Source organism: Moschus berezovskii, chromosome 14 (assembly GCF_049115385.1).
Source record: "Moschus berezovskii isolate FMDL1 chromosome 14, NW_MosBer_1.0, whole genome shotgun sequence".
Lineage (NCBI taxonomy): Eukaryota > Metazoa > Chordata > Mammalia > Artiodactyla > Moschidae > Moschus > Moschus berezovskii.
In genome coordinates, this window is record NC_142473.1 from 77,844,565 (window position 1) to 77,872,190 (window position 27,626).

General features: G+C 38.1%; 1 protein-coding gene across 3 annotated transcripts in view; it reads left to right on the forward strand.

The window, feature by feature from the left end:
• The window catches only part of TTC17 (tetratricopeptide repeat domain 17), a 123,503-nt gene that overhangs the window by 42,541 nt on the left and 53,336 nt on the right, over nucleotides 1–27,626 (forward strand). For all 3 annotated transcript variants that reach the window (XM_055423865.2, XM_055423867.2, XM_088843263.1), the window contains exon 16: nucleotides 6,801–6,987. In XM_055423865.2, coding sequence (XP_055279840.2) covers nucleotides 6,801–6,987 — 187 coding nt within the window. The remainder of the gene's footprint in view (nucleotides 1–6,800; nucleotides 6,988–27,626) is intronic.

Below are 27,626 nucleotides of genomic sequence, written 5' to 3' on the forward strand. Positions count from 1 at the left end.
TAGCAATATGTACTAAGTAGTGGTAGCTCAAATTCAGAGTATTTGTTGTATTTTTGTAGAGAGGGCATAAAAGAAATCTCATGTTTTATTTTTCAGAGTAGAATTTGCATATTGAAAGAGGGCTTTTGTTGTATTTTTGATGTGTTTATCTCTATTTTAAAGGAAGTTTATAAATTACGCAGTTTATTTTTAGAACCTTATATTTAAATAAGAATGACATGGCTGCTAAAAATATACTGCCACCTTTTTATGTCGGAAACATCTGCTTCTCGCTGTATCCTACTCGTTACAGCACGCACATCCTTTAGTCTTGGCGTTGTTTTACAGCTTGAAATCTGTATGCCAGCCAAGCCAGAGCACAGTTTAAAGGTTGTTTTGATAAGGGTGGTTAGGTCCGTACCTTGAACCTTCTCCATGCAGTCCATGAGTTACCTCTGCTTTGTAGTTTATTACTTTATTTCATAGTTTCTAAAATACCACTTCCTTTTTCTCACATATTAACATCTCTGTAATCAGGATGCATGTTACAATTGATGACATTTTAGGTTTGCTGAAATGCAGTTATAATAAATATATAATTGCTTTTATACTTAGTGTCTAAATGTTTCCAAGTTTTATACCCAAAGAAACTTTTAGAAGAACTGTGCATGAATGGCTTAGGTTTATTTGAGGTGTCCCCAAACTAATTTCTTTCAGTATTAGAAGGAAATGTTGCCTGTTACAAGTTTCCTTTGAAATAAATTCACAACTGGATTTTAAGTAGAAGTTTGCAACCACTATGTTATATACAACAGACCAACTTGCCAGAGAAGTATTATCAAATATTTATCAAATGTTTACAGTGTCAGGTGTGGGTGTAGTAGGACAGATGCTCTATATGGGATGTGATGAAGGGAACACCCAAATAGCAGGCTCAACACAGCTGTATTCCCTTCATACTCGTCATGGTTCACTTTTTTGCACCATCACTCAAGGCAATTAGGCAGTATTCTTCTGAAGAAAAAAGAGCTCCTTTAGAGATTAGTTGCCTTTCTATATTTGAAAATTCTACTAAAATTGCAGTTAAATACTGTGATACTGTAACAAGAATAAAAAGATAAATCGGTGAATCGGAGTAGATACCCCTGAATATACTTTCATCAGATCCTACCCGCAACTGTCAACATTTGGAAAGTATTTCCTTGTACGTTTTCCCTCTACATAAGTAATTTTGTATGCTGTAACTTTACTGTTAACTTTGCTAAGCCACTTCAGTTATGTCCAACTCTTTGTGAACCTGTGGATTGTACCCGCCAGGCTCCTCTGTCCATGGGATTCTCAAGGCAAGAACACTGGAGTGGGTTGCCATGCCCTTCTCCAAGGGATCTTTCCAACCCAGGGATTGAGCCCACATCTTGTGTGGTCCTGCATTGCAGGCAGATTCTTTACCACTGAACCACCAAGGAAGCCCCTTACTGTAACTTTGGTGATCTTTAAACCTTATTATATAAAAAATTATTACTATATAGTTTTTGTAGCCATCAATTTAAATGATTGTGTAAAGAAAATTTTCTTAGGAAAAATTGCTGGTAGAATGAATATTTTTATGCCTTTGTACAGACTACTAAACAGTTCAGAAAAAGATTTGAGCCAATATATGTTGCCATAATCAAGATCTGTGAATACTCATTTCTCTAGTATTATCACCAGATAATACAGTTATCAAGCAATTGAAATAACTGCTAACTTTTATTGTTTTCTAGTGCACCATACAAAGCATTTTACATGTAATAATTCATTTCATCCACACATCCCTATGAGATAAGATTTACCTATTTGATAGAAAAAGAAGAGATTTATAGAAAGTCAAAGAACTTGGATTTGAACTGAGAGAGGTTGGCCTCAGGGTTCACAGTCTTTATAGTCAAGTCACACTGCTTCTGTGTTAACATTTGTAAAACAAATTTACTTTAAAAAATTTTCACTTCTTTGTTGTAACAAATTTCTTTATCCTATTTTAAGGATATTGTATTTCAATTATATTTTTAAAGTAAACGTTTATGTAGGAATTTTGTCCATTTTGTTAGAATATTTTAAAATTTTACAATTTTTATACAATAAAGTTCTTTATACAATAAAATCTCTTAAACTCCGTCTGTCATATGTTAAAAATACCTTCTCTCCTTGCCTTATTATCTTAGCTTTTAAAAATTCCCTTAATTTACTATCTTCTTCCTTTTGATTTCTATTCTTAGATTTAAGATGTCCTCATAAGAAGGTTGAAAAAAATAGTCCTGTTTTGGTTTTGTTTCCTATGGTTTGTCTTTAAATAGTTGACTCTTGGATATACACAGATCTTTTCCTGTGCTGTCTTCTAGATGTTTTATAGTTTCAGGTTTTACGCCTAGACCTATGATTCATTTCAGGTTAAATTTTCTTTGTGAAGTTAGGTAGGAATCAAAGTTCATATCCACATGGATATCCAGAATCATATCTTAAGAACACTATTCTTTCCTTATTGACTCATGTATCAGCTTTGCTCTGATCTCCAGACTGCTTTATTCAGCAGTTTATCTGACATCTCCACTTGAATGTCTGAAACACACTGAATGTCTGAAACACCACGCGTCCGGAACACCGCGCGCGCGCGTCCGGAACACTGCAACTGCAGGTCAGAACGAAGCTCCTTGGCATTGTTCCAATGTGGTCCTGGTCTCCCCCACTTCCGTAAACAGTGAAGCCAGGAGTGCAAGACAGAAACTCGGTTATCCTCGGTACCGTTCTCCTCCCAGGGCAGATGCAATCTATTAAATAAGCTTGCTGATTCTGTTTTTAAAATATACCAAGAATTCACTATTTATCTTCATCTCCACTGCTGTCTTCCCTGGTGGCTCAGCTGGTAAAGAATCGGCCTGCAATGCAGGAGACCTGGGTTCAGTCCCTGGGTTGGGAAGATCTGCTGGAGAAGGGAATCCACTCCAGTATTCCGGCCTGAAGAATTCCGTGGACAGAGGAGCCTGGCAGGCTACAGTCCAGGGGTCTCAAAGAGTCAGACCCGACTAAGCAACTTTCACTTCACTTCCACTGCTATCTTATCCAAACCATCATTATCTTATCATTTATCTAGATTATTTCAGTAGCCTCCTAACTAGCTTCTAAGTGTTTTGCTTTTATCGCCCTACACTCTATTCATATTATAGCAAACAGTGAGATTATTATTAAAAACCAGATGTTGTCATTTGTCTATTCAGATATCTGCAATGTTCGCCATGTAACTCACAATAAGAGACAAGAATCTATAATGGGGTAGAAAGTCCTACGTGACCTTCTTACTTTTCCTGTCTCATACCTGTGAGATCGTCCATCAATCATCCTGTTCTAGGCTCACTTGCCTCCATGCAGTTCCTTGAACGTGCTAACTGTGGTCCCTCCTCAAGACCTTTCCTTTTTCTGTTCTTTCTGCTTGGAATGCTTCACCCCACTAAGATTCTTCCTAGTTTGTGCCTCATCTCCTTAAAATCTTTTACAAATACTAACTTCTCAGTGAGTCTTTCCATTGCTACTCTATATGAAATGCCACTCTCTTCCCAACTCTTAGTACTACTTACGTCTCTTCCCTTCTGTTCTTTCCTTTATCACATTTTACTCACAATTGTGTGACGTCCCCACAGTTGTGTGACACGAGACTCCAAGATCCACTGAGGCAGAGATTTATCTTTCTTATTTTCTGCTGTATCCCCAGTGTGAAAAACAGTATTTGAATCACAGTAAAAACAGTCACTTAGTAACTATTGTCTGACTGAATTCATGAAAACTACTCTTTTTTTTCTAAAATGCTAACCAATTCATCTGAATACAAGATATTTCCCCAACTGTCATTCTAGTGGTAGGGATAATGATGATACTTTTTTTCCTTATGGAAAATGTAAAGACACTTAAGTATGGAATTTAATTTTATATCTTGTAAACCTCTAAGTAATACTTTAAATGTAACTTGAGAACTACTTACATTAGACCTCTTTAATCTGGAATATTTTGTAAACCTTGGCTTGGTTATAGTGAGATATTTCTGATGACCTAACAGCCTGAATCAGAAGCAAGTAGCTGATAAATTATAGGTGTTGCATGTTCTAATATCTCCTGGTTTATAGTCTATGTGAACTTAAGTAAAATTTGTATCCTGCTGTTGTGTGAAAATTGTATAAATCTTAATTATGTTGAATTGGTTCATAGTTCTTTTCAGATCTACTGTATCCTCCTACGTTTCTGACTATTCATTCTTTTAATTTTGAGAGTTTGATATTGAAACTCCAACTAAAAATCTTAATTTAACTACTTAAAAAAAATAATTGTAATATATAGTGGAACTGTGTGTAACTTTGTTCTGTATTTTCCAAGTCTTCTGTAAGTGTCTCATCATACTTTCATGATTTAAAGAAGAAAAAAATTATAGGTATTGCTTTCATGGAGATATACTGTGCAGTTTAGGAATACTACATTCTTAGATCTTTAAAAATATTTTTAATGATAAAATAAGTGTAGAATAAATGGTTTGTACACAGCAAATACTAAGCATAGACATATTTCCACTAAAATGACTTCAACTGAATACTTTGGGCTGCTTATAAAAACAAAGTCTCAAAAAACAACTGGAAAATAGAATTTTAAGACTATTTACAATAGCATCAAGAAAGCAGTTATCTAGAAATAAATCTAAAGGAAGGTGCACAAGATTTCTATCCTGATTACAAAACATTGCTAAGAGAAAACCTAAATAAATGGTGGTATATTGATATATCATGTACATGGATTGGAAGATTTCAGTATTGTTAAGGTGTAAGTTCTCTTTAAGTTGATTTATAGATTGAATTTCATTCCAACTCCCAGCAATTGCATGTATTTGTGTGAATCAATTGATGAGTAGTTTCAAAAATCTACATAAAAATGGATCTTAGAATAGCACAAAGATTTAGGAGTTAGAGAAACAAAAACAGAGTTGGAAGACTTATATTATCAGATTTCAAGACATTGTAGTTAAATCGGTGGAATTGGCACAAAGACACTCAAATATACGAGTGGAACAAAATAGAGAAATTAAAAATAAGCTGATTTATGACAAAGGTGCAGCTGTAGTTTAGTGTTTTGGGGAGCTTTGGGTTTTTCAGCAAGTAGTAATGGAGTACTTGGATATCCCCTATGAAAAGAAATGAACCTTGACTCCTACCTCATGTTGTATACAAAATTAATTTGAGGCGGATTATGCACCATAATGTGAAAGATAAAACAGTAAAACTTCTTGATGAAAACATACGAGAAAGTCTTTATTACCTTATAGCTGTCAAAGATTTCATAAAGCACTAACTACAAAAGAAAAAATATGTAAACTGAACTTCATTAAAATTAAGAATTTCTGTTTATCAAAAGACACCATTAAGAAAATAAAAAGGCAAATGACAGACTGGGAAAGATATTTGCAATAAATATGTCCAACAAAGACTTTGTGTCTAGTATATACATAAAGAACTCCTTCAAATCAATTAAAAAAAAAAAACATTTTTTTTAATGGGGAAAGCAATAGCACTTCAGAAATAAGGGTACCAAAATGGCCAATAAGTATATGAAAATTTTTTCAATATTATTACTGATCAAGGAAGTGCAAATTAAAATCACAGTGAGATACCACTTAAGCATCTCCCTAAAACAGCTAAATTTTAAAAACTGACAATACCAAGTCAGTGAATTCTCACACTTGCTTGTAGGAGTGTTAAGTCTGTATGTCCATTTTGGAAAACTATTTGCTTGGATCTCCTAAAACTAAATGTATACCTATCTTAAGAATCACTTCTAAATGTATACCCAAGGAAAATGAGTCATACGTCTATCAGAAGACATTTACAACAATGTTCACTTCATAGTAAATTGATCTGTGGTAGATCAAAAACCGCAAACAATCCTGTAACTGCCTATCAGTAGGAAAATGGATGAACAAACAGTGTGGTGTATTCACATGTGGAAACATTACACATCACAAGAGTGAACATACAATATACCCAAAAAAGTCTTACAGGTTTGGTTGAGTAAAAGAAGCTACAGAAGGGTACATGTTATATGCATAAGGGAACATGCTGTTTGATTCTGTTTATGTGACGTTCAAGAACAGGTGGCAGTAATCTGTGGTGATAGAAGTCACAGCATCCTATCAGTGGTTCCATCTGGAGTTGGGGTGGGGTTGCCCAAGGGAACCTCTCAGGGTACTGCTGCTGCTGCTGCTCCTGCTAAGTCACTTCAGTCGTGTCCGACTCTGTGTGACCCCATAGACGGCAGCCCACCAGGCTTCCCCGTCTCTGGGATTCTCCAGGCAAGAACACTGGAGTGGGTTGCCATTTCCTTCTCCAGTGTGTGAAAGTGAAAAGTGAAAGTGAAGTCGCTCAGTCATGTCCAACTCGTAGAGACCCCATGGACTGCAGCCCACCAGGCTTCTCCGTCCATGGGATTTTCCAGGCAAGAGTACTGGAGTGGCTTGCCATTACCTTCTCCGCTCAGGGTACTAGAAATGTTCTAAATGTTGTATATCTTTAGATGAGTGGTGGTTACAGCTGTACAGTTAAGACTAATGTACATTACACACTTGATGTAATTTTATCTTAAAAATTATGTTAAACAGTTTAGAATTAGCTGATGTAAATAAAATGGACAGCTGGGATAACTCTTACAGGATAACCTAAAAAAAAGCCAAAAGACATACACTGTAAAGGTTTTGTAACTCTTGGAAAATATTAATTCATTAACATTTTGCTGATTTTTCTTTGTTTTCTTTTCAGCCCCTGACCTTTTTGAGCCTGGGAAATGCTTACCTTGCTCTGAAGAATATCAGTGGGGCACTTGAGGCCTTTAGACAGGCTTTGAAATTAACTACCAAATGCCCAGAGTGTGAGAACAGCCTGAAGCTGATTCGCTGTATGCAGTTTTATCCTTTTCTGTACAACATCACCTCTTCTGTTTGCACTGGTAAGCAGCCGTTAATCCCGGCCAAATAACAAGTTCAGTTGGGATTCCTGTTTTGATCAACATAACACAGAAAATCATTTTCTTAATTTCCCCAAGGATTTTACTTAACTCGCATAATTCTAGATACATAGAAAAGAAATTAACTCATTGCTTTCTATATAAATACTCTGGAGCATTTGGCTTATTAGTTCTCTCCCAGAACCCTAGTTTGAGAAAGGCTGATTAAAGTATATTATTCAGTTGGGATTGATTAGCTGTGAGGTTTTTTTTCCCCCTCAAAATCTCTGATGTTTTACAATAACTGATATTTATCGCAAAGGAAATTTTTTTTTCTGCCATGAATTCAAACTATGTCATGAGTTTGAAGCAGTGTTTGTATCCTTATTCACTGAGATACAGCCCCTTGTCTTTGAGTGAAGGTAATGCAGACCTTTACTGCACCTTTGAAATAGTCACCTGACGTGAAGTGGTATCCGCTGTGCATTTTTCTACTTCTCCCACTGCCATCACGCATATATATGTACATGCATGTACAGAAGCGTATCTACCTGGGTCAGAAGTATTTGAGTTAGTGTCTAAGTATTGTAGATCTATCAATTAGAAATCCCTAAGAGTTCCATGGTATTTTTTTTTCTTCAATTCTTTTTATTGAAGTATAGCTAATTTACAGTGTTGTATTAATTTTTTCTGTATAGCAAAGTGATTCAATTATATATATTCTGTTTTATATTCTTTTTTAAATTCTTTTCTATTTATGGTTTATCATAGGATATTGAATATAGTAGTTCTACAATATTTGATTATTTACTTAATCTTCACTAGGAAGAAAAAAAATGAGTTTAACTTGAATTACAAGTGGTGCAGTTTATCTCCATATGGATCCTCAGTACCTTGCTTTTGTGGAGCACACAGTAGTTGCTCTGTTAACGTTCAAATTAGATCCAGTATTTGACCAGAGGACTAGTCCAGCTCCTTCTATCAGATTTGTTTTTTCTAAGTGACATACACTTTATTAAGTAACTTGTCTAAAAGACATCAATAATTACCAGATTTGGCATCCAAATTGATTTTCTTGATTCATTTTACCACTCTGCCATAGGATTTTAATGGAATGCAGTTGATAGTTTTAAATATCAGAGCCCACTTTTCTGGTGAAGAAACAAACAAAATCTCACAGCAGCGTAACTCCATAGCTCAGTTGCAGATCAGTGTTGAGCACTGGCTAAGCTGCAGTAGAGTTTGTATGTGACAGTTGATGGCCTGAGACAGTGTTTCAGCAGACAGTATAGTGCAGTGGCTAGTGCTCGAGTCATACAGATTCATGTTGGAGCCCTGGTTCTGCCATTACTGTCTTTCTGTTCTCAGTGAAGTGTGTCCTAATGTATAAAATGAAAGACAGTAAAATCTCATATACTTTGGGAGAGAATTAAATGAAATTATTTTCACAGAGTAGGTCTTACATAGAAGTAAGCCATTAGAAATTCATGACGAATGCAAAATATGACTCAGAAGGTTAAGAATCTTATTGCGTAATGCTAGAAAATATGTTGTTGTCTTTAAAATTTTGTGGTCATCCAAGGACTGCCTTATGAACAGATTTTCACTTTTTTCAATGAGCTGCTTGTAGTAATAAGATTATTTCCTGTTTTCTTAACTTACTCTCATCCCCCTCACCTCTCCTGACTCTTTTCTGTTACTGGGGAGAAGCGTCTTACATGTATATAGGGATAACTTTTCTGAAAGCCTTTTCTTTTCTTAGTATTTTAGTTTCTTTTTTTTTTTTTTTTTGCCACCCTGAACAGTATGTAGATCTTTCCCAGCCAGGGATCGAACCCATGCCCCCTGCAGTAGAAGCATGGAGGCTTAACCACTGAACCACCAGGAAAGTCCAGTATTTTAGTTTTTTGAAATTTATTATTATTTTATGTCATTGATGTCAAGAGAGGAAATTAGTTGTTTTGAGCATTTTCCCCCAGAACATGATCTCAACTAGTTCAGGAAACTATTAACTTGAAACAGATCTTTTTCAAAATTGTAGTACCTGATAGTCCAGTTTATTCCAAGAATTTTATTGGCTCCAATACAATAGCAATAAAATAGAATAATTTGACTTGGGAAGAGAGAATGCTCTTTTTAATTCTTTCAGAGAGAGCTCATTTAAAAAAAATTTTTTTAATTAAAAAAAAATAGACCTTTTTACATTGTAGTTAATTGGTTTAGAAAAGAATCCAATGTCTGCTAACTCCTAAAAAATACTATAACCCTTAATGGAAATGTATGCTGTAGCATTTTCTGGGTTTGAAAACTCATTAATAATATGAACTAATTTCAGTATTAAAGTTTTCTTTGACAGTGTTTTTGTATTGCTTGTTTCCACAATAATCCTATTTATTGATGGTTGCTTTGCCAAGTTCCAACTTGGAAAAGCTGAAATTGGAAAGATGCAAACACCTCTAATCAAAATGATGAACTTCTTATATTTTAAAACCTAACAGTTGCATTTACTCCAGTTATCTCTTAGTAAATGCTTAATGAAAAAGAAGGCAAGATCTCTGAGTAATGATTAGCATTTCTTTACCTTCAAATGATTCTGTCTAGCCTTTACTTTTTCATTTTTGCAATATTGAAAGAATCTTAAGTTATCTTATTTATTTGACATATTATCTGTCTAAAGGTATGACTATGACTATACCAAGGTCTCCAGAGACAGCAAGACTTGTGATTCTATTTCCATATAATAATGAAGGAATTTGTATTGTAATTGGGCTTTTTGGGATAAGAATTTAAGCTGCCCTTATTCACCCTTTCCCAACCTATAAAATTCTCTTATGAAAGTCTGTTTGAAAAGCTACCAATCTGAAAGCTTTTCAGATAAGTTTTTCAAGATCAAAAATAGTTAAGTACTCTTGGAAAACATTTTAAAAACTATTTTTCTGACCACTATTATTAATTTTCCACAAATCATTTTCTTTAAAGATCCACATTAGACACTTTTTCTGACAAGTATAATATAGTATATAATGTTTTGGGTAGTATGAACTAAATGGTAACATTATCAGCAGTCTTTTAACATCAGCAGGTATTTTATTGCTTTTCATATATAATCATGGACATTTTTCACACAGATTTTCAGTGTATATTTTTTGTAATATGCGCACAGGTAATATATTTAGCTTTGAATACTGATTGATTCTGCTTAAAAGTACACTATCATTATGCTCACACAGTTTTCCTGCTTCTAAAGACTTTATAGCTAACAGTGTGACATTTAGTGAAAAATCACTTATCTGACAATTTTCCCAAACTGATTAATCCAGAAATCATCTTATTTGCTGCCGTTTATTAGTTCCAAGTGTTCTTATAGCAACTGCTTATCATCATCGTCTGTCTCTCTCCTTTGAATACTGTTTAGTAAACCCTTGTCTTTTATGGGTATTTTATATTAACACTACAGTTTCAAGGATCCTGGAAAGGAAAACATAATAGATTGGTTTTTTAATTGTCCACTCTCAGGTTAACAGTGAAACAGAAGCTAGTGCTTCCAGCTTTGATTAAGCAATTTATTTTGCCAGTTTTGGAATACATACTTTTTTCCCACATTTATTGGTTTGTTATTTTATAGTTTAACTTAACTAGAACTGAATTGGCCACTTTAACAAATTCTTTTCAATAACAGCGTGAAGTGAAGTCGCTCAGTCATGTCTGATTCTTTGTGACCCCATGGACTGTAGCCCACCATGCTCCTCTGACCATGGGATTTTCCTGGCATAAGTACTTGAGTGGGTTGCCATTTCCTTCTCCAGGGGATCTTCCCGACCCAGGGATTTAACCCGGGTCTCCTGCATTGTAGGCAGATGCTTTACGGTCTGAGCCACCAGGGAAGTCCAATAACAGCATACTTGGCCTTTTTAAAAGTAAAATGGAATCTGTCATACTTATCATGGTTTTGAATATAAGTAATTTCTCATTACTTATTGCCAAATTCAGACTTAAATTGAAGAAAGTAGGGAAAACCACTAGACCATTCAGATATGACCTCAATCAAATCCCTTATGATTATACAGTGGAAGTGAGAAATAGATTTAAGGGACTAGATCTGATAGATAGAGTGCTTGATGAACTCTGGATGGAGGTTCGTGACATTGTACAGGAGACAGGGACCAAGACCATCCCCATGGGAAAGAAATGCTAAAAAGCAAAATGGCTGTCTGAGGAGGCCTTACGAATAGCTGTGAAAAGGAGAAGCAAAAAGCAAAGGAGAAAATGAAAGATATAAGCATCTGAATGCAGAATTCCAAAGAATAGCAAGGAGAGATAAGAAAGCCTTCCTCAGCGATCAATGCAAAGAAATAGAGGAAAACAACAGAATAGGAAAGACAAGAGATCTCTTCAAGAAAATTAGAGAATCCAAGGGAACTTTTCATGCAAAGATGGGCTCGATAAAGGACAGAAATGGTATGGACCTAACAGAAGCAGAAGATATTAAGAAGAGGTGGCAAGAATACACAGAAGAACTGTACAAAAAAGATCTTCACAACCAAGATAATCATGATAACATGATCACTGACCTAGAGCCAGACATCTTGGAATGTGAAGTCAAGTGGACCTTAGAAAGCATCACTACGAACAAAGCTAGTGGAGGTGATGGAATTCCAGTTGAGCTCTTTCAAATCCTGAAAGATGATGCTGTGAAAGTGCTGCACTCAATATGCCAGCAAATTTGGAAAACTCAGCAGTGGCCACAGGACTGGAAAAGGTCAGACTTCATTCCAATCCCAAAGAAAGCCAATGCCAAAGAATGCTCAAACTACCGCACAGTTGCACTCATCTCACACGCTAGTAAAGTCATGCTCAAAATTCTCCAAGCCAGGCTTCAGCAATACGTGAACCGTGAACTCCAGATGTTCAAGCAGGTTTTAGAAAAGGCAGAGGCACCAGAGATCAAATTGCCAACATCCGCTGGATCATGGAGAAAGCAAGAGAGTTCCAGAAAACCATCTATTTCTGCTTCATTGACTTTGTCAAAGCCTTTGACTGTGTGGATCACAATAAACTGTGGAACATTCTGAAAGAGATGGGAATACCAGACCACCTGAGCTGCCTCTTGAGAAACCTGTATGCAGGTCAGGAAGCAACAGTCCGAACTGTACATGGAACAACAGACTGGTTCCAAATAGGAAAAGGAGTACGTCAAGGTTATATATTGTCACCCTGCTTATTTAACTTATATGCAGAGTACATCATGAGGAACGCTGGGCTGGAAGAAGCACAAGCTGGAATCAAGATTGCTGAGAGAAATATCAATAACCTCAGATATGCAGATGACACCACCCTTATGGCAGAAAGTGAAGAGGAACTAAAAAGCCTCTTGATGAAAGTGAAAGAGGAGAGTGAAAAAGTTGGCTTGAAGCTCAACATTCAGAAAACAAAGATCATGGCCTCTGGTCCCATCACTTCATGGGAAATAGATGGGAAAACAGTGGAAACAGTGTCAGACTTTATTGTTTTGGGCTCTAAATCACTGCGGATGCTGATTGCAGCCATGAAATTAAAAGACGCTTACTCCTTGGAAGGAAAGTTATGACCAAACTAGATAGCATATTAAAAAGCAGAGACATTACTTTGCCAACCAAGGTCCGTCTAGTCAAGGCTTTGGTTTTTCCAGTGGTCATGTATGGATGTGAGAGTTGGACTATGAAGAAAGCTGATCGCTGAAGAATTGATGCTTTTGAACTGTGGTGCTGGAGAAGACTCTTGAGAGTCCCTTGTACTGCAAGGAGATCCAACCAGTCCATTCTAAAGGAGATCAATCCTGGGTGTTCATGGGAAGGACTGATGCTAAAGCTGAAACTCCAATACTTTGGCCACCTCATGCGACGAGTTGACTCACTGGAAAAGACTCTGATGCTGGGAAGGAGTGGGGGCAGGAGGAGAAGGAGATGACACAGAATGAGATGGCTGGATGGCATCACCAACTCTGTGGACATGAGTTTGAGTGAACTCCGGGAGTTGGTGATGGACAGGGAGGCCTGGTGTGCTGTGATTCATGGGGTCGCGGAGAGTCGGACACGACTGAGCTGAACTGACTGAATCTCATGAGTGCTCAACCTATAAAAGGACTTTTGTGAAAAAGTGAAATGAACAGTGTCTCACAGAAAGTGAACTTTCATGAAGCAGTAATTATTTTCTTCTCTAATGATGAAAGATGGAAAATTAATTTTAATAGCAGTATAAGCAAAATGTGAATATTGTATCTGTAGCATTTATGATAGTGGATTTTTCATGCATTTATTACTCCAGACTTCTAAATACTTTCATTCTTTAGCTTCACTGATTTGAAAATTAAAAAGTTATATCTAACAAAGATGCTTTCTACTACGTAAGCAATATGTTTTTCTGTTATTATATCTCTGATATGCATAATTTTACTTTATTTTTAGTATTCTTCATTGAGTATTGTTTTTCTTATGTTAGAAACCTTAAGACTGATCGTAGGTTATGTTTGTTAGACTTCATTACATGCTTATAAGTATGCCACAAACAATGGCATTGTTATTAGCTGAATATAATTTAAACATTAGCCCCTAATTTTTGATTGCTTATCTTTTCTTAATTTACTGAGACACATGCCCACTTAAAATTATTGGCCCAGATCTTCAGGAAAATGAATAAATATTATACAGAACTCAGACTTTAGTATTTAACTAGGTATACTTAGAATTTTTATATGTTTCTCTATAATATGTATTTGAAAGTGTGTTCCATTATAGAAAAAAAAATAGAATTTCCAAATCATGTACATGATCTTCTTCTTTTTAAAGATTTTTATTTTTTGATGTAGACCATTTTAAGTCTTTATTGAATTTGTTACAATATTGCTTCTGTTTTATATTCTGACTTTTTGGCTGTGAGGCATGTGGGCTCTTAGCTGCCCCGCCAGGGATCAGCACCTCCTGCATTGGAAGGTGAAGTCTCAGCCCCTGGGCCGCCAGGGAAGTCCCTGCATGAGCTGTAATTTCTTTTCCAGTGTGTGAAAGAAGTATCCTGTGTTGTCTTTACAGTGTTTCTGTATTTTTAGCACATCTTTACTATTTACCTAAATCTTATCTCCTTTGATAACTTGTTCCTTTGCCTGCTAGTTTTAGCCTGTGTTCTTCTACCTAAATTTCTGTAGATTTATATAACCTGTAGCTTAAAGCAATTTTACATGGGAGTTCAGAATTTAAAGAAAAAATCCTGCATTCTGCTGCCCTCCTGTGGACTATCCGAGATACGCTACCAGCAATTAAGGACCTTTGCTCTATCACATTCTTGATGAGAGTTAGTGAAGATACTGCTGCTACTGCTACTGCTAAGTCACTTCAGTCGTGTCCGACTCTATGTGACCCCATAGACGGCAGCCCACCAGGCTCCGCCGTCCCTGGGATTCTCCAGGCAAGAACACTGGAGTGGGTTGCCATGTCCTTCTCCAAGTGAAGATACATGCTCTAAAAAAGAAAGAAAGATACAGTCTGAAACACAGTTTTTAAGATGTCTGCATTTTTATATTTCTCTGCTTACAAAGCTTTAATTACTGGTCACCAAACAGTCCTTTGTATCTGTGTGACGGTGCCAGGAAGGGTAAGAAAGTCCCCTTTCCATGAACTGAGAGGCACCGGTGATGATTTCCTCACGTCAGAGAGCCAGTCACTGGCAGCACAGAGACCTCAATCTGAGTCCTCTGCCTTCCAAGGCCTCATGCAGGATCTTTTATCCCCAGGTCGTGAACTAGTACACTTCTAAGACTGAAAGAATTCATCTTTGTAGATTCTTGAGGCCTTTTATGAAAGTATAATCACTGCATTTCTTGTATCACCCCTCAAGAGAGATACATACACCCCTATATAAAGCATGGATCTGAGCTGTATTATGGGGGACAGTCATATTGAGCCCCAAAAGCACACCTAAAATGGTCCCTTTCAGTTTAGCCTGTCACTCTGTTCGCGTCTGAGTTTTGCATCATTGGATTGCTGTACAACCTTGGGTTTCACAGAGAAGACCTGGTAGCTGTACTTGTGGTACTGTTTAATGAGACAGTGAAGTCTGAGGGAGGAGCAGGCTTAGGGAGAAAAAGAGGTTTGGTTTTAAACACGTTAAGTTTCAGTTGCCTACTGAGTGTGTAAGTGGTGGTATTGGATAGGCAGTTGCATGTAAAGCAACTGCTTATCTGTTGCTGTACACAGCTGTCTTTGTGACCAAGGAAGAGCCCCAGGCTGGAGATGAAAATTTGTGATCCATGGACCTGTGAATGTTTTTACAATCCCAAAACTGGAAGATGTTACCTCGGTGATTGTATAAAAAGGAAAGTACATCAATGATTAATTACTAAGCATTCCAGCTAACATTTAGTGGTCAAGAAGAGGAAGAACAGTACAGGAGTAGCCAGTAAGATAAGAAAACCAGGCAAGTATTCTGTTCTAGAAGCCGAGTGAAGAAAATGTTTCAGGGAGTGGTTAATTATGTTATCATCGTTCTTACATTACATGGGCGTATCCTATGAGCTTGAGTTGGACAAAGACAGAGTAAAGCATTGGATTTTGGAACACAGAGGTCACTGGCAGTCTTCTCAAAGTGTTTTTTTTAGTGGTTTGTGGAGGAGATGAGGAAGTGGAGATGGCTAGCAACCCTTCCAAGAAGTTTTACTATGGTGAGGAGCAGAAAAACGGGGTGGTTGCTGGACGGGGATGTGGGGTCGAAGATATTTGGTTTTAGTTTTATTGTTCTAAGAATAAGAGGTACTTCATTGTGTTCCTATAGGAGTGATCCAGTAAAGAGGAAGTAATTGAAGATGCAGAAAAAATTATAAAAGCAAAACTCTTGAATAAACAGAAGGGGATGGGAGCCAAGGCACAAAGGTAGTGCAGAGGTGGTCCTTAGATAGGAGAAGGTACAATGCATAGGAAGAGATGTCGGTACAGTGAGACTGTTGATTGCTTCTCAGTGGAATAAAAGGCCAGTTGTCAGATGAGTATGAAAAGGGGCAGAGGAAATTGGAGATAACATTGAGAGACGAAGGGCTGAAAACACTAGACTAAAAATGTGAATTGACTTTAGAGGTTTCTAATTTTGGTAACTGAATAATTGTCAGTGTCATTAATTAAGAGGAGGAATGTGGAAAAGAAATTATCCATGCATTGATGTAGGGCTGGAAAATAAGTTCAGTGGTAGACGTGTTCATTCCAAGATGCCACTGGTTCCATCAGAAGGTTCATGGTGAGAAGAAGAATCCAAGAATAGAGTCTTAGAAAATACTGACATTTAAGGAGCAGAGCCAGGGAAAAAGTGGATAAAGAGAGGGGCCCGGGAGAACCAAGAGGGAGCTGGGTCTTGAAGGTCAGAGGAACAGAGGGTTTGAGAAGGAAAAAGAAGTTAACAGCATGCTCTGTATTGGTTCTTAAAATATGGTACAGATACCAGCAGAGGTGCACAAGCTATTAGGTGGTATTGAGTAAGTAACATTTTTTTAATTTTAGTATTCATGACTTATTCTCATTGGCATTGGAAGAATTATATAACCAGCACATCAAACCTGTCATTCATGAAAAGTGATACTTATTTTCCCTTTCAACATAAATTATTGTAAGATTAAACAGTGAGTCCATTTGAAGAAAAACATTGCATAGATAAAGGTCCTGGTACCTATGGAAAAATTGCAACAGTAATGGGTGAGTGAATAGTGTGAAAAGCTCTGGGTTTAACAGTTTAGAAAATCATTTGGTGATCTCAGTTTATCAAAAGTATTTTCTGTACAATAGCAAGATATCTATACTAAAACAAGAATAGATTCTAGGATAATAGAAATATTAACGTGAGCGTTCTGTATGCAGTTGGATTGATTTTGGAGTTAAAGGCACGATTCTAAATGATGTAACTTGTGTTTCGTCCTGTCACCGTGTAATGGAAATAACTTTAAAGCAAATAGTTAATGACACCAAGAATCATTCTTTAGATAACACGTAAATAGTAGTGGTGACTGAAACCATGAAATAAAGAGATGCTTACTCCTTGGAGGAAAAGTTACGAGCAAACCTAGACAGCATATTAAAAAGCAGAGACATTACTTTGCCCACAAAGGTCCGTCTAGTCAAGGCTATGGTTTTTCCAGTAGTCATGTATGGATGTGAGAGTTGGACTGTGAAGAAAGCTGATCGCCGAAGAATTGATGCTTTTGAACTGTGGTGCTGGAGAAGACTCTTGAGAGTCCCTTGGACTGCAAGGAGATCCAGCCAGTCCATCCTAAAGGAGATCAGTCCTGGGTGTTCATTGGAAGGACTGATGCTAAAGCTGAAACTCCAATACTTTGGCCACCTCATGCGAAGAGCTGACTCATTTGAAAAGACCCTGACGCTGGGAAAACTTGAAGGCAGGAGGAGAAGGGGATGACAGAGGATGAGATGGTTGGATGGCATCACCGACTCAATGGACATGAGTTTGAATAAACTCTGGGAGTTGGTGATGGACAGGGAAGCCTGGCGTGTTGCATTTCATGGGGTCACAAAGAGTTGGGCACGACTGAGCGACTGAACTGAACTGAAGAAAGACTTTTAAAAAATTCACTTGTTATGAAAACATGAGAAAGTAAGTGAAAAAAAATGGAAAAATTTGGCCAGTTCGTGAAGAAGTAAGGCATTTGTCAGGAGGGTATTCTGAGCCCCTGTATGTAATAAACACAGGGCAAGTGGTTTTATTCTGTCTCTGGGACTGTGGGAACTGAGTCACTGCAGCTTGTGTGAAGGAAGTTAGGCAAGTTCATTGGATGCTATCTTTCTTTCTATATCTTCAGTATCCATTCATGGTAGCAGATGATTTTGGAGATATTTCAGTTTGTGACATTAAGCTTTGCTATCTCATATAGCAAGCATTTGCATGACTCTTCCCCATTCAAAAAATTAGTCTAGTTGGCAGAACTTTCTGTCCCTCTCTCTCTGTCTCACACATACTACAAATCCATGCTATGTTAGAGAGGGCTTTTTTTTTTTTAGTGACCTATACCCCAGAAAATTCTTTCTGTACATTGTGAACCAGCTAGTTGAAATGAATTACTCTGGTGGCTCAGCTGGTAAAGAATCCGCCCACAGTGTGGGAGACCTGGGTTCAATCCCTGGGTTGGGAAGATCCCCTCGAGAAGGAAAAGGCTACCCACTCCAGTATTCTGGCCTGGAGAATTCCATAGACTATTCCATGGGGTCGCAAAGAGTCAGACATGACTGAGCAACTTTCACTTTTCACCAGTTTTGGAGTTCTTGTTTAAAACAGTGAGTACCACGTACTTAAACCCCTTTACAAATATAATCATTGAATGATTTTTTTTTTAACTCAGTTCCATGGCCTAATGGAAATACAGTGGTTGGGCCTGATAATCACTAGGAAAGAGCACTGGTGAGATTTAAAATACTCATGACTGGCACATACATGTATGTGGTCATATATATGCTGGTTTGGGTTCCCCCCTTTTTTTCTTTCATTGTTAGCTATTACCAGTAGTTGAATTGGTTTCATACTAAACTGTTGTGTTCTTTGACCAAGAAAATCTCAGTAATCTGTTACTTTTTCTTAACCATCAAAGTTTATTTAATTATGATACTTAAAATACAGGAGAAATTTAAATCAGAATTCTTAGCTGTTGAAAATAACACAGCTTTGGATTTCTCTTCTCACTTAGTTGACTTTTATAACAACAAATCTAAATTTGACATTCAAAATTTGCCACTCTCAAAGCAGTTTAAACTGCTTTCGCTGTCAGGCATTACTGAATAACCCAGTCAGATCACAAATATCCAAAGTGATGAATATTTAAAAAAAAGAAAGCATATCACATTTTAGGAGCAAGAGCAGTATCAGCTGACAGGGTGTATGGTGTTAATCAAGTCTTCTGATTCCTGATACACCTGTGATAAACAGCCAATTTCCCTTGATGAGATGAAATAGAGCTATAGGAAAATTTAACCAAACAAGTCACCGTCTCTCACTGTACACTGCCTAAAAACCGTAAATGTTAAACATTGGGAAAGAGCAGAGTGTTGGAAAGTATGTTATTATGTGCAAGGTGGCAACTGAGGTGAATGGCTCCAGGCCAATTTCGTTTGGTGACATAAAGCAAAAGGAAACAGTATCATGTATTTTTCCAATGCTTTACACTTGATTTATAGTGCATTGGCCGTATGGTAGCAACAAGGGCTTCTAATGATAGGTCCCTTTCCCATTTGCCTATCTCTGTGCCTCCATTTGTATTATGAGGAAGAGGACCAGAGTTAAGGTCTGTTGATTTTTTTACTAGATTTTTTTCCTTGACACCAGCAGGTGACTATAAACACTTTCAGCATGAGAAAAGAGAGGTAAATATAAACCACAAAGCTTGTGAGTAGCTAGGAAATTTCCTAAGCCCTCCCCGGTTCCGTCATCCCTGCCCTCTGTGTATAGGCTTATTCTAGGCATCAAGAATTGAATGACGCCAACTTACTACAGGAGTCTGTGGTTGACTCAAATCGGGGTGCTTAATGTAAGCTCATGGACAACACTTTAAAATCATTCTCTCTCTGGCAGCATCAGTGGGAATTGTGCCAAGCCATGACGCATGACACACGATGCTGCTGCTGTGGACAGCCTGTTTTCCCTGCCACATGCACCCTGCTTTCCTGGTTCCGTGTGTTTGCATGTGTCGTTTTCAGTAGGTTTCCCCCATAACTCTCCCTCATGCCCACCTTCCCACCCTGAATAAAAATTCTAATCTTGCCCATCCTTCAAGGCCCACTTCTGCCACGTGCCTTACCTGATCCTTTAATCATAAGCAACGCATGAGCAGACATTCCACCTGTGTCTCTCCTTCAGCTCCTGTGACTTGCCACTACAGTTATTTGTGTACAAGACAGAAGTCTCCTACAGGACTTTTGTAACTCCTTGAGAGCAGGGACCTTTCCTTTTTTCATCTCCATATGCTGGCCCATGCATTCCACACCCTCCTCCCAGTGTTTAGCCCTTAGAATGTGCTCATATGGCAAATTATCTGATGGCATTTCAAGTTTGAGCTACTGAGAATACCTGGTAATAGAGGGTAATTAGCTGTATGCACAGAACACGTTATACCATACATATGTAGATCTTTTAAGGTCTGCAGCTCCCACACCATAGGAGAAGGCAGAGAAAAGGACTTACATTGTCTCACTTGTCCACTGGAAGATGACACATCTAATAGGTAGCCTGTGTTTTCCCACTTCTGTCTGCACTTTTCTTAATGAAAATTACAAACAAATGTCCTTGTTGACCCTCATTGAAAAAACTAACATTCATAGATAAATCAGTAAGTGTGAGAAATCTATTGGATTTGTTTCCCCAACAATCTTGCTCAAAACCCATTTCCTCAGGCTGAAGTAAAACAGATTTTTTTAATTTAATAGTAATAATAATGCACCTATGACAGTTAACTTTTTTATATAGTTGCTGCGTGGGGAAATCTTTCCCAGTAAACTTAACGTTTAAATTCCCTTGTTTAGGGATCCAACCTAATCTTTCCCATTTCTGGAGGAAGTTATAGCATTCGAGAGCTTAGATTCCATCACTGGAGTCGTTTCTTTCCCAGCTTACATGTCGTGGTGGCTGTGTCTCAGGTGATGCTGACTTTGCACCCTATACTTTAGCCACTTAGGGAATGCCACGTGCCAGGACAAGGAGACCAGATTTATAGCTCATTCTCCTTCTCCTCTAAAAGGAAGCAGGGCGTATAGGTCTATAGAAACCAGTACAAATCAGATTCCCCCACCATGTGTGACGGAGAAGGCAATGGCACCCCACTCCAGTACTCTTGCCTAGGAAATCCCATGGACGGAGCAGCCTGGTAGGCTGCAGTCCATGGGGTTGCGAAGAGTTGGATACAACTGAGCAACTTCACTTTCGCTTTTCACTTTCATTCACTAGAGAAGGAAATGGCAACCCACTCCAGTATGCTTGCCTGGAGAATCCCAGGGATGGGTGCCTGGTGGGCCGCGGTCTATGGGGTCGCACAGAGTCGGACACGACTGACGTGACTTAGCAGCAGCAGCACCACCATGTGTGAACAGTGTCCCCCAGGATAGAATTTAGAATATATAGGAGAAAAGAATTTCTCTCATCTCCCCCACCCCTGCTCTCATTTCATTTTGAGGTCACATACTTTTCTTTCCTAGTTTTTCTTTTTTAAGCTCATTTCTGACTCATTCACCTCACCATGAGGGAATGCCTATATAATCCTGAGGTTGCTGATTTCAAGTCTTTAATATGATCTGTTTTCTCTCTGGCAGTTAAGGTCAGCCAGTACATAGCCATTACTTTTAAACCTCCTGTAAGAATGTCGTTCAGCAGTAACTGCAGAATGACAACAAGTCTGAGCCATTACGACTGTTGAAATGATTTCTCTCATCTTTCTAAGTAGAGGACAGCCCAGGATGGAGGAGGTGAGGCAGACTCTCTCATCTCAGGCTCACTTAAATTCACGGAGTTCTGCGCGCTTATGCTCACCGTGATTTCAGCAGTGGTGTTTACTGAGACTCCTCTTACTGTTGGACGGCAGCTTATCTATTTCAGGTAAAGGACCTGGATGCAGAGAAGAGAGTCGATCTGCCCAAGTCCATACAGTAAGGCTGTATCCAGGCAGGGTTTGCGTTCATACCATGGAATGCTTCCTTTAGAACAAGGTCTACAAGACTTTGAGGTGGAAATCATAAAGGAATCCATTTGCAGTAAGGCTTCTTACTTCTTCACTATTACCTGTTACTCAGTGTGGTTCCAAGCCCCACATGCCACTCATAGTTAAATTTTCCTGGTGATATTTTAAAATAATCTTTGTAAAGCAACTGTACTCCAATCAAATTTAATTTAAAAAATAATCTTGGTTAGCAGTGGCGATTAACTCAAAGATACACTTTTGTCCACTTCACAGTTTATCTTACCATTTTTCCTAAAAGATTTCTTACCAGAGAAATAAATAGAAAATTAGTTACTTGCTCTTAAAAAATTTTGATGCCTCAATTTTGTAGCATTTCTTTATTATAACAAACCCCAAAGAATCCTAAGGAACCCTAAAGTATTCCTAATCCACCCAGGAATCTCTTTACCAACTTATGAGATTCAAAAGAGAAGAATTATTTTTAATAAGTAAGTGGTTCCCCAATTCCAGTTGAAAAATAATTTTATAAGACCTTTGTAAACAGAATTAACAAGAGAAAATAGGAGATTTCTTTAACCCTAGTCATGATAGGAGTTCCCGAGAACTTAGTTTACTCTGAAAATCTGTTTAGCCACAGAATAAATTGTGCCTTTCTCCCTTAGGAGATTTAAGCTTAGACATGGTATATTAAATATTTAGTTGTTTTCCAGAATACCCTTGTAGGAGAGGTTAATATTAATAACCCAATTGATGCAGGCAGTACTCTATCTGCAAAAAAAAGGATGTTGATAAGTTTAAGATCTCATAGTTGTTCCAGAACCAGAAATACTGTCTTTGGAGTTTCATGCTTAGTTCAGTCAGTTCAGTTCAGTTGCTCAGTCATGTCCAACTCTTTGCAACCCCATGGACTGCAGCACGCCAGGCTTCCCTGTCCATCACCAACTTCTGGAGCTTGCTTAAACGCATGTCCATCAAGTCAGTGATGCCATCCAACCATCTCATCCTCTGTCGTCCCCTTCTCCTCCTGCCTTCAGTCTTTCCCAGCATCAAGGTCTTTTCCAGTAAATCAGTTCTTCGCATCAGGTGGCCGAAGTATTGGTGTTTCAGCTTCAGCATCAGTCCTTCCAATGAATTTTCAAGACTGATTTCCTTTAGGATGGACTGGTTGGATCTCCTTGCAGTCCAAGGGACTCTCAAGAGTCTTCTCCAACACCACAGTTCAAAAGCATCAAATCTTCAGCGCTCAACTTTCTTTCTAGTCCAACTCTCACATCCATACATGACTACTGGAGAAACCATAGCTTTGACTGGACAGACCTTTGTTGACAAAGTAATGTCTCTGCTTTTTATTATGCTGTCTAGGTTGGTCATAACTTTTCTTCCAAGGAGCAAGCGTCTTAATTTCATGGCTGCAGTCAGCATCTGCAGTGATTTTGGAGCCCAAAAAAATAGTCTCTCACGGTTTCCATTGCTTCCCCATCTGTTTGCCATGAAATGATAGGACCAGATGCCATGATCTTAGTTTTCTGAATGCTTAGTTGGTATTGCCTTATCCTCTCTTGCTTGTGTGCATGCTAAATTGCTTCAGTCATTTCCAACTTTTTGCAACCCTATGGACTGTAAGCCGGCAGGCTCCTCTGTCCCTGGGTTTCTCCAGGCAAGAGTACTGGAGTGAGTTTCCATGCCTTCCTCCAGGGAATCTTCCCCACCCAGGAATCGAACCCTCATCTCTTATATCTCCTGCATATCCTCTCTTAATTCTAAGAAAAACCAGACTGCCAGGATTTGAATTGGATGCTAAATTCTTTGCAAGTAAATATAGAACATTAAGCAGAGGAAAGTGTTTCCATTTTCATCTGGGACCTTATTATCTAAAGCATTTCATTTAAATCATGAAGTTTGCCCCACCCCCCAAAAAAAGCCTATCAAGTTTAGTCTAAACCACAGAATCTCCTCGTTTTTGCATCAGCAAGAAATAATAGCCATATGCACAGAAGATACTTGTTACTTTTTAGGTATCTTTCCATTTTTCCTTCTTCAACATTTCCTTGTATTTCTTTAATGAGAACATTATCTCTACCTTTGCTTAGAAGACAAGCAATATTTTTCTTATATAGGCAACTGTTTTTAGTTCCTCTTTAGCTAGAGTAGACCTATACTATAGTCAAAGAATAGGTATGTTTATATTTTCTGAAGTTCTCCAGTTCTCCCTCTGGCAGCTAGAAGGAATCACTGAAGAATTAGGCAATATGACTTCCTATGATTAGACTAGTTATTCGTGGAAATCACACCAGAATACTAAACCAGTCTGTTTTTAACCGTCAACCTAAGAAAATTCATATCAACAGTTCTAATTTTAAAACATGTAATTTTTACTTGATCATTTTGATTTTGCCTACTTCCAAGAAATAGCTTAAAAGAAACTTCTTATTCCTTTAATTCCCCTATTTCTCCCTGATCCCCTGTTATACCCTTTCCCTCAGAGGTGTTGGCCCCGATTTCCTGAGTTGGAGGGCAGGACATTCTTAGAATTCACGAGGCTTGCTTCAAGAGGGTGTCTGCTTTGAGGTCATGCAGAAGGACTAATTTTAGCTTCAGAATCTTATGCATATCATATCTTATAAATGACCTATAAAGCATTTTTAAATATTGCAGACATTTTAAAAGATGAAACCAATTAAATTTTTATAATAGAGGGTGGGAGAGAAAAATAAGAGATGCAAAGGTTGGAGGACAAAATCAACTGCAGGAAACACAGCTAGGATTTCACCGGGTTCCAGTGTTAAATGGTTTGTCCTTTTGCTTTACCCAGCTTGTTTCAAGGTGAATAATGCTTTAGAGGCAAATTCGCCAAAGTTAAAGGCAGAGAACATTCACTAGGAACAGTGTATGTTTTAAGTTATCAGTATCATCGTTTTCTTTCCTCTCTTTTAATAGCCATGCTTATTTATATCCTAATTAAGAGTTGCCTCTAAGAAACATGCTATTCTTCATAGTAAAGTTCAGACAGTTGGGTGTATGGAGTTGTTGTCATTACTTTGTTTTATTTTAATGCTTGTGTGCTTGGTTTCCCACATTTACCTACACGGGCTCGGTGGTAAAGACAGAAGTGGAGGCAACTCAGCAACCTCTGGCCTCTCAAGAGAATCTGGAGAAAGAAAGCAACTACCATTGCTCTTCATTGGCTTCTTTCCTGGTAGCCCTCCAGGGCCCACACACACTCTGCCCTTTCCATATCTGTCAAATTGTACTTCTCATGGCCTCCCAATCACAAGTGAGAATCCCTATTCCTGTTGCTTTGCTCAGCACATTATTCCTCCCTACCTAGAATGCCAACTTCTCGACCTTTTTTTTTTTTTTTTTTGCTTAAAGAGGTAGTATTGACTAGGGGGAAGCCAAGATGCTTTATAGTAAAATAGAACTGATTCAAATCCCAGATCTGCCACTTACTTATATTTGACCTCAGACAAGTCACTTAATCTTACGGAGAATCAGTTTCTTTGTCTGTAAAATTAATAATATTTCATAGGGTGTTTTTGAGGCGTAAGTGGGGGGAAAAAATGCAGAAGTACAGAAGAAATACTGCTTCCCTTCCTTGTAATTCCCCCTTTTTAAAGTTGTGTTTTTAAGTCCTACGTATTCTTCACAATTCAAGATCTACCCACTCAAAGCTCATTCTCTGAAGCACCTACTGGGCACAGTAGACCAGTTCATTAGTGTTTGTTGTCTTTATTTACTGTCTCCCCAAGTTGCTTGTTAAATTTCTTGAGAGCTAAAGCTCTCTTGAAACAGAGAGTCTTCAGTTTCTGATGTTGCCTTGTTGAAAATAGCCTCAGATGTATGATAGTGTAGAATTGGAAAATGGAAAGTGACTCCCAAAGTATGCAGTTCCCTCTCTCTAAACTAGTAAGTTGGGAAAGCCTTTGAGTCGTTTATGTTTTTTTTGGTCCAATGAGGGAAATGACTGAGTAGCACTTTCCAAAATTACAGAATCTGAAGGGGAGGCATCAGATCCAGAGAGACTTCCTGTATTCCCATTGCTACAGAGACAGCTTGATTGGGTACATACATCTCTTTGAAGCGACATTCTCTTTTTAAAGAAAAAAAAAAAAAACTTTTAGAACATGTTTAGATGGTCTGATAAAGGAGAAAAGTTACTTATACACTCTTATTCAGAGACGTGTCCTGTAATAGGAATGTAGGCTTCTATTGAATATACATCTTCTGCAACAACGCACGTGGAACCTGAGGAGACCTGTTCAGCCAGCCAGCTCTCCACCAAAGACACAGCAGTCTAGTAATACATTCCTCTTCCCAGAGAATGACTATCAAGTGGAGCTAGATAGTGGCTCTTTATCTCTTATTGACACACGGTTCCCTAATAAGGTCAAAGCTTTGACTCCTGGGCAAAATTGTATCAAGAGGTCATGCTTACTAGACATGTCAGAAAGTATTAGGTTGGTACAAAAGTAATTGTGGTTTCAGGCCATGAATTTTAAATTGTTACAACTAGGCGCAAACACATCTTTATTAATCAAAACAGAAACCATTACAATCAACACATTTTTGCCAATGAGAAACAAGTTCGTTTATTCCTGTAGCATAAAAATCTGTGCTTTGGGATTTGACAAACTCGTGGAAAGCATTTTCTGCCTCCTGCTGGTTGTGGAAGCGTTTTCCCTGCAAAAAGTTGTTGAGATACTTGAGGAAGTGGTAGTTGGTTGGCTAGAGGTCAGGTAAATATGGCAGATGAGACAAAATTTTGTAGGCCAGTTCACTCAACCTTTGAAGCGCTGGTTGTGCAGCGTGCAGTTGGGCCCATTCTGTTGACCAATACCAGCTGCAGGCATTGCAGTTTTCGATGCATCTCATCGAATTGCTAAGCATATATCTCAGATGTATGGTTTCACCAAGATTCAGAAAGCTATATTAGATCAGATGGGCAGCAGACCACCAAACAATGACCATCACTTTTTAGTGCAAGTTTGGCTTTGGGAAGTGCTTCGGAGAGTCTTCTCTGCAACCAGTAAGCTGTTCATCTCTACTCAGTGGTTAGACAGAGCAGTCATAAAATCCACATTTTATCACATGTCACAATCCAATTGAGAAATTGTTGGTTCATTGTTGTTGCATAGAATAGAAGAAGACAGCACTTCAGAACTATGATTTTTTTGATTTTCCGTCAGCTCACGAGGCACCCATTCATCTAGCTTTTCACCTTTTCAGTTTGCTTCAAATGCTGAGTGACTGTAGAACAGTTGAAGGTGAGTTCTTCAGCCACTTCTCATATGGTTCTAAGAGAATCAGCTTCAGTGATTGCTTTTGGTTGGTTGTTGTCAACTTCCAGTGGCCAGTCACTACACTCGTCATCTTGACCAGGCTCTCATCTCCTTTACAAAACTTCTTGAACCACCACTGCACTGTACATTTGTTAGCAGTTCCTGGGTCAGATGCATTGTTGATATTGTGAGTTGTCTTCACTGCCTTACGACCCATTTTGAACTTGAATGAAAAAATTGGTTGAATTTGCTTTTTTGTCTAACATTTCTGTAGTCTAAACAGTAACTAGTAAGTCATTAGCCCAAAAAACCCCATAAGGTGAGAAATTCATATAAAAATGATGAATAAATACATTTATTTAAGAATGTATTGTAATATCAACTGGCAGAGTTCAGCAGTGCAAAACCGCATTTACTTTTGTACCAACCTAGTATCACACAGTGCTACGATTACATTCAAATGTGACATTTTATGCTTAGATAAATTGTTACTGGGCTTCCTAGGTGGTGCCAGTGGTAAAGAACCTGGAGATCCCTTGGAGTAGGAAATAGCAACCCCACCCTAGTAGTCTTGCCTGGAAAATACCCCGCCATGGGCAGAAGAGCCTAGTGGGCTGCAGTCCATGGGGTTGCAGAGAGTCAGACACAACTGAGCCAACACAAACATGCTTCCCTTGTGGCTC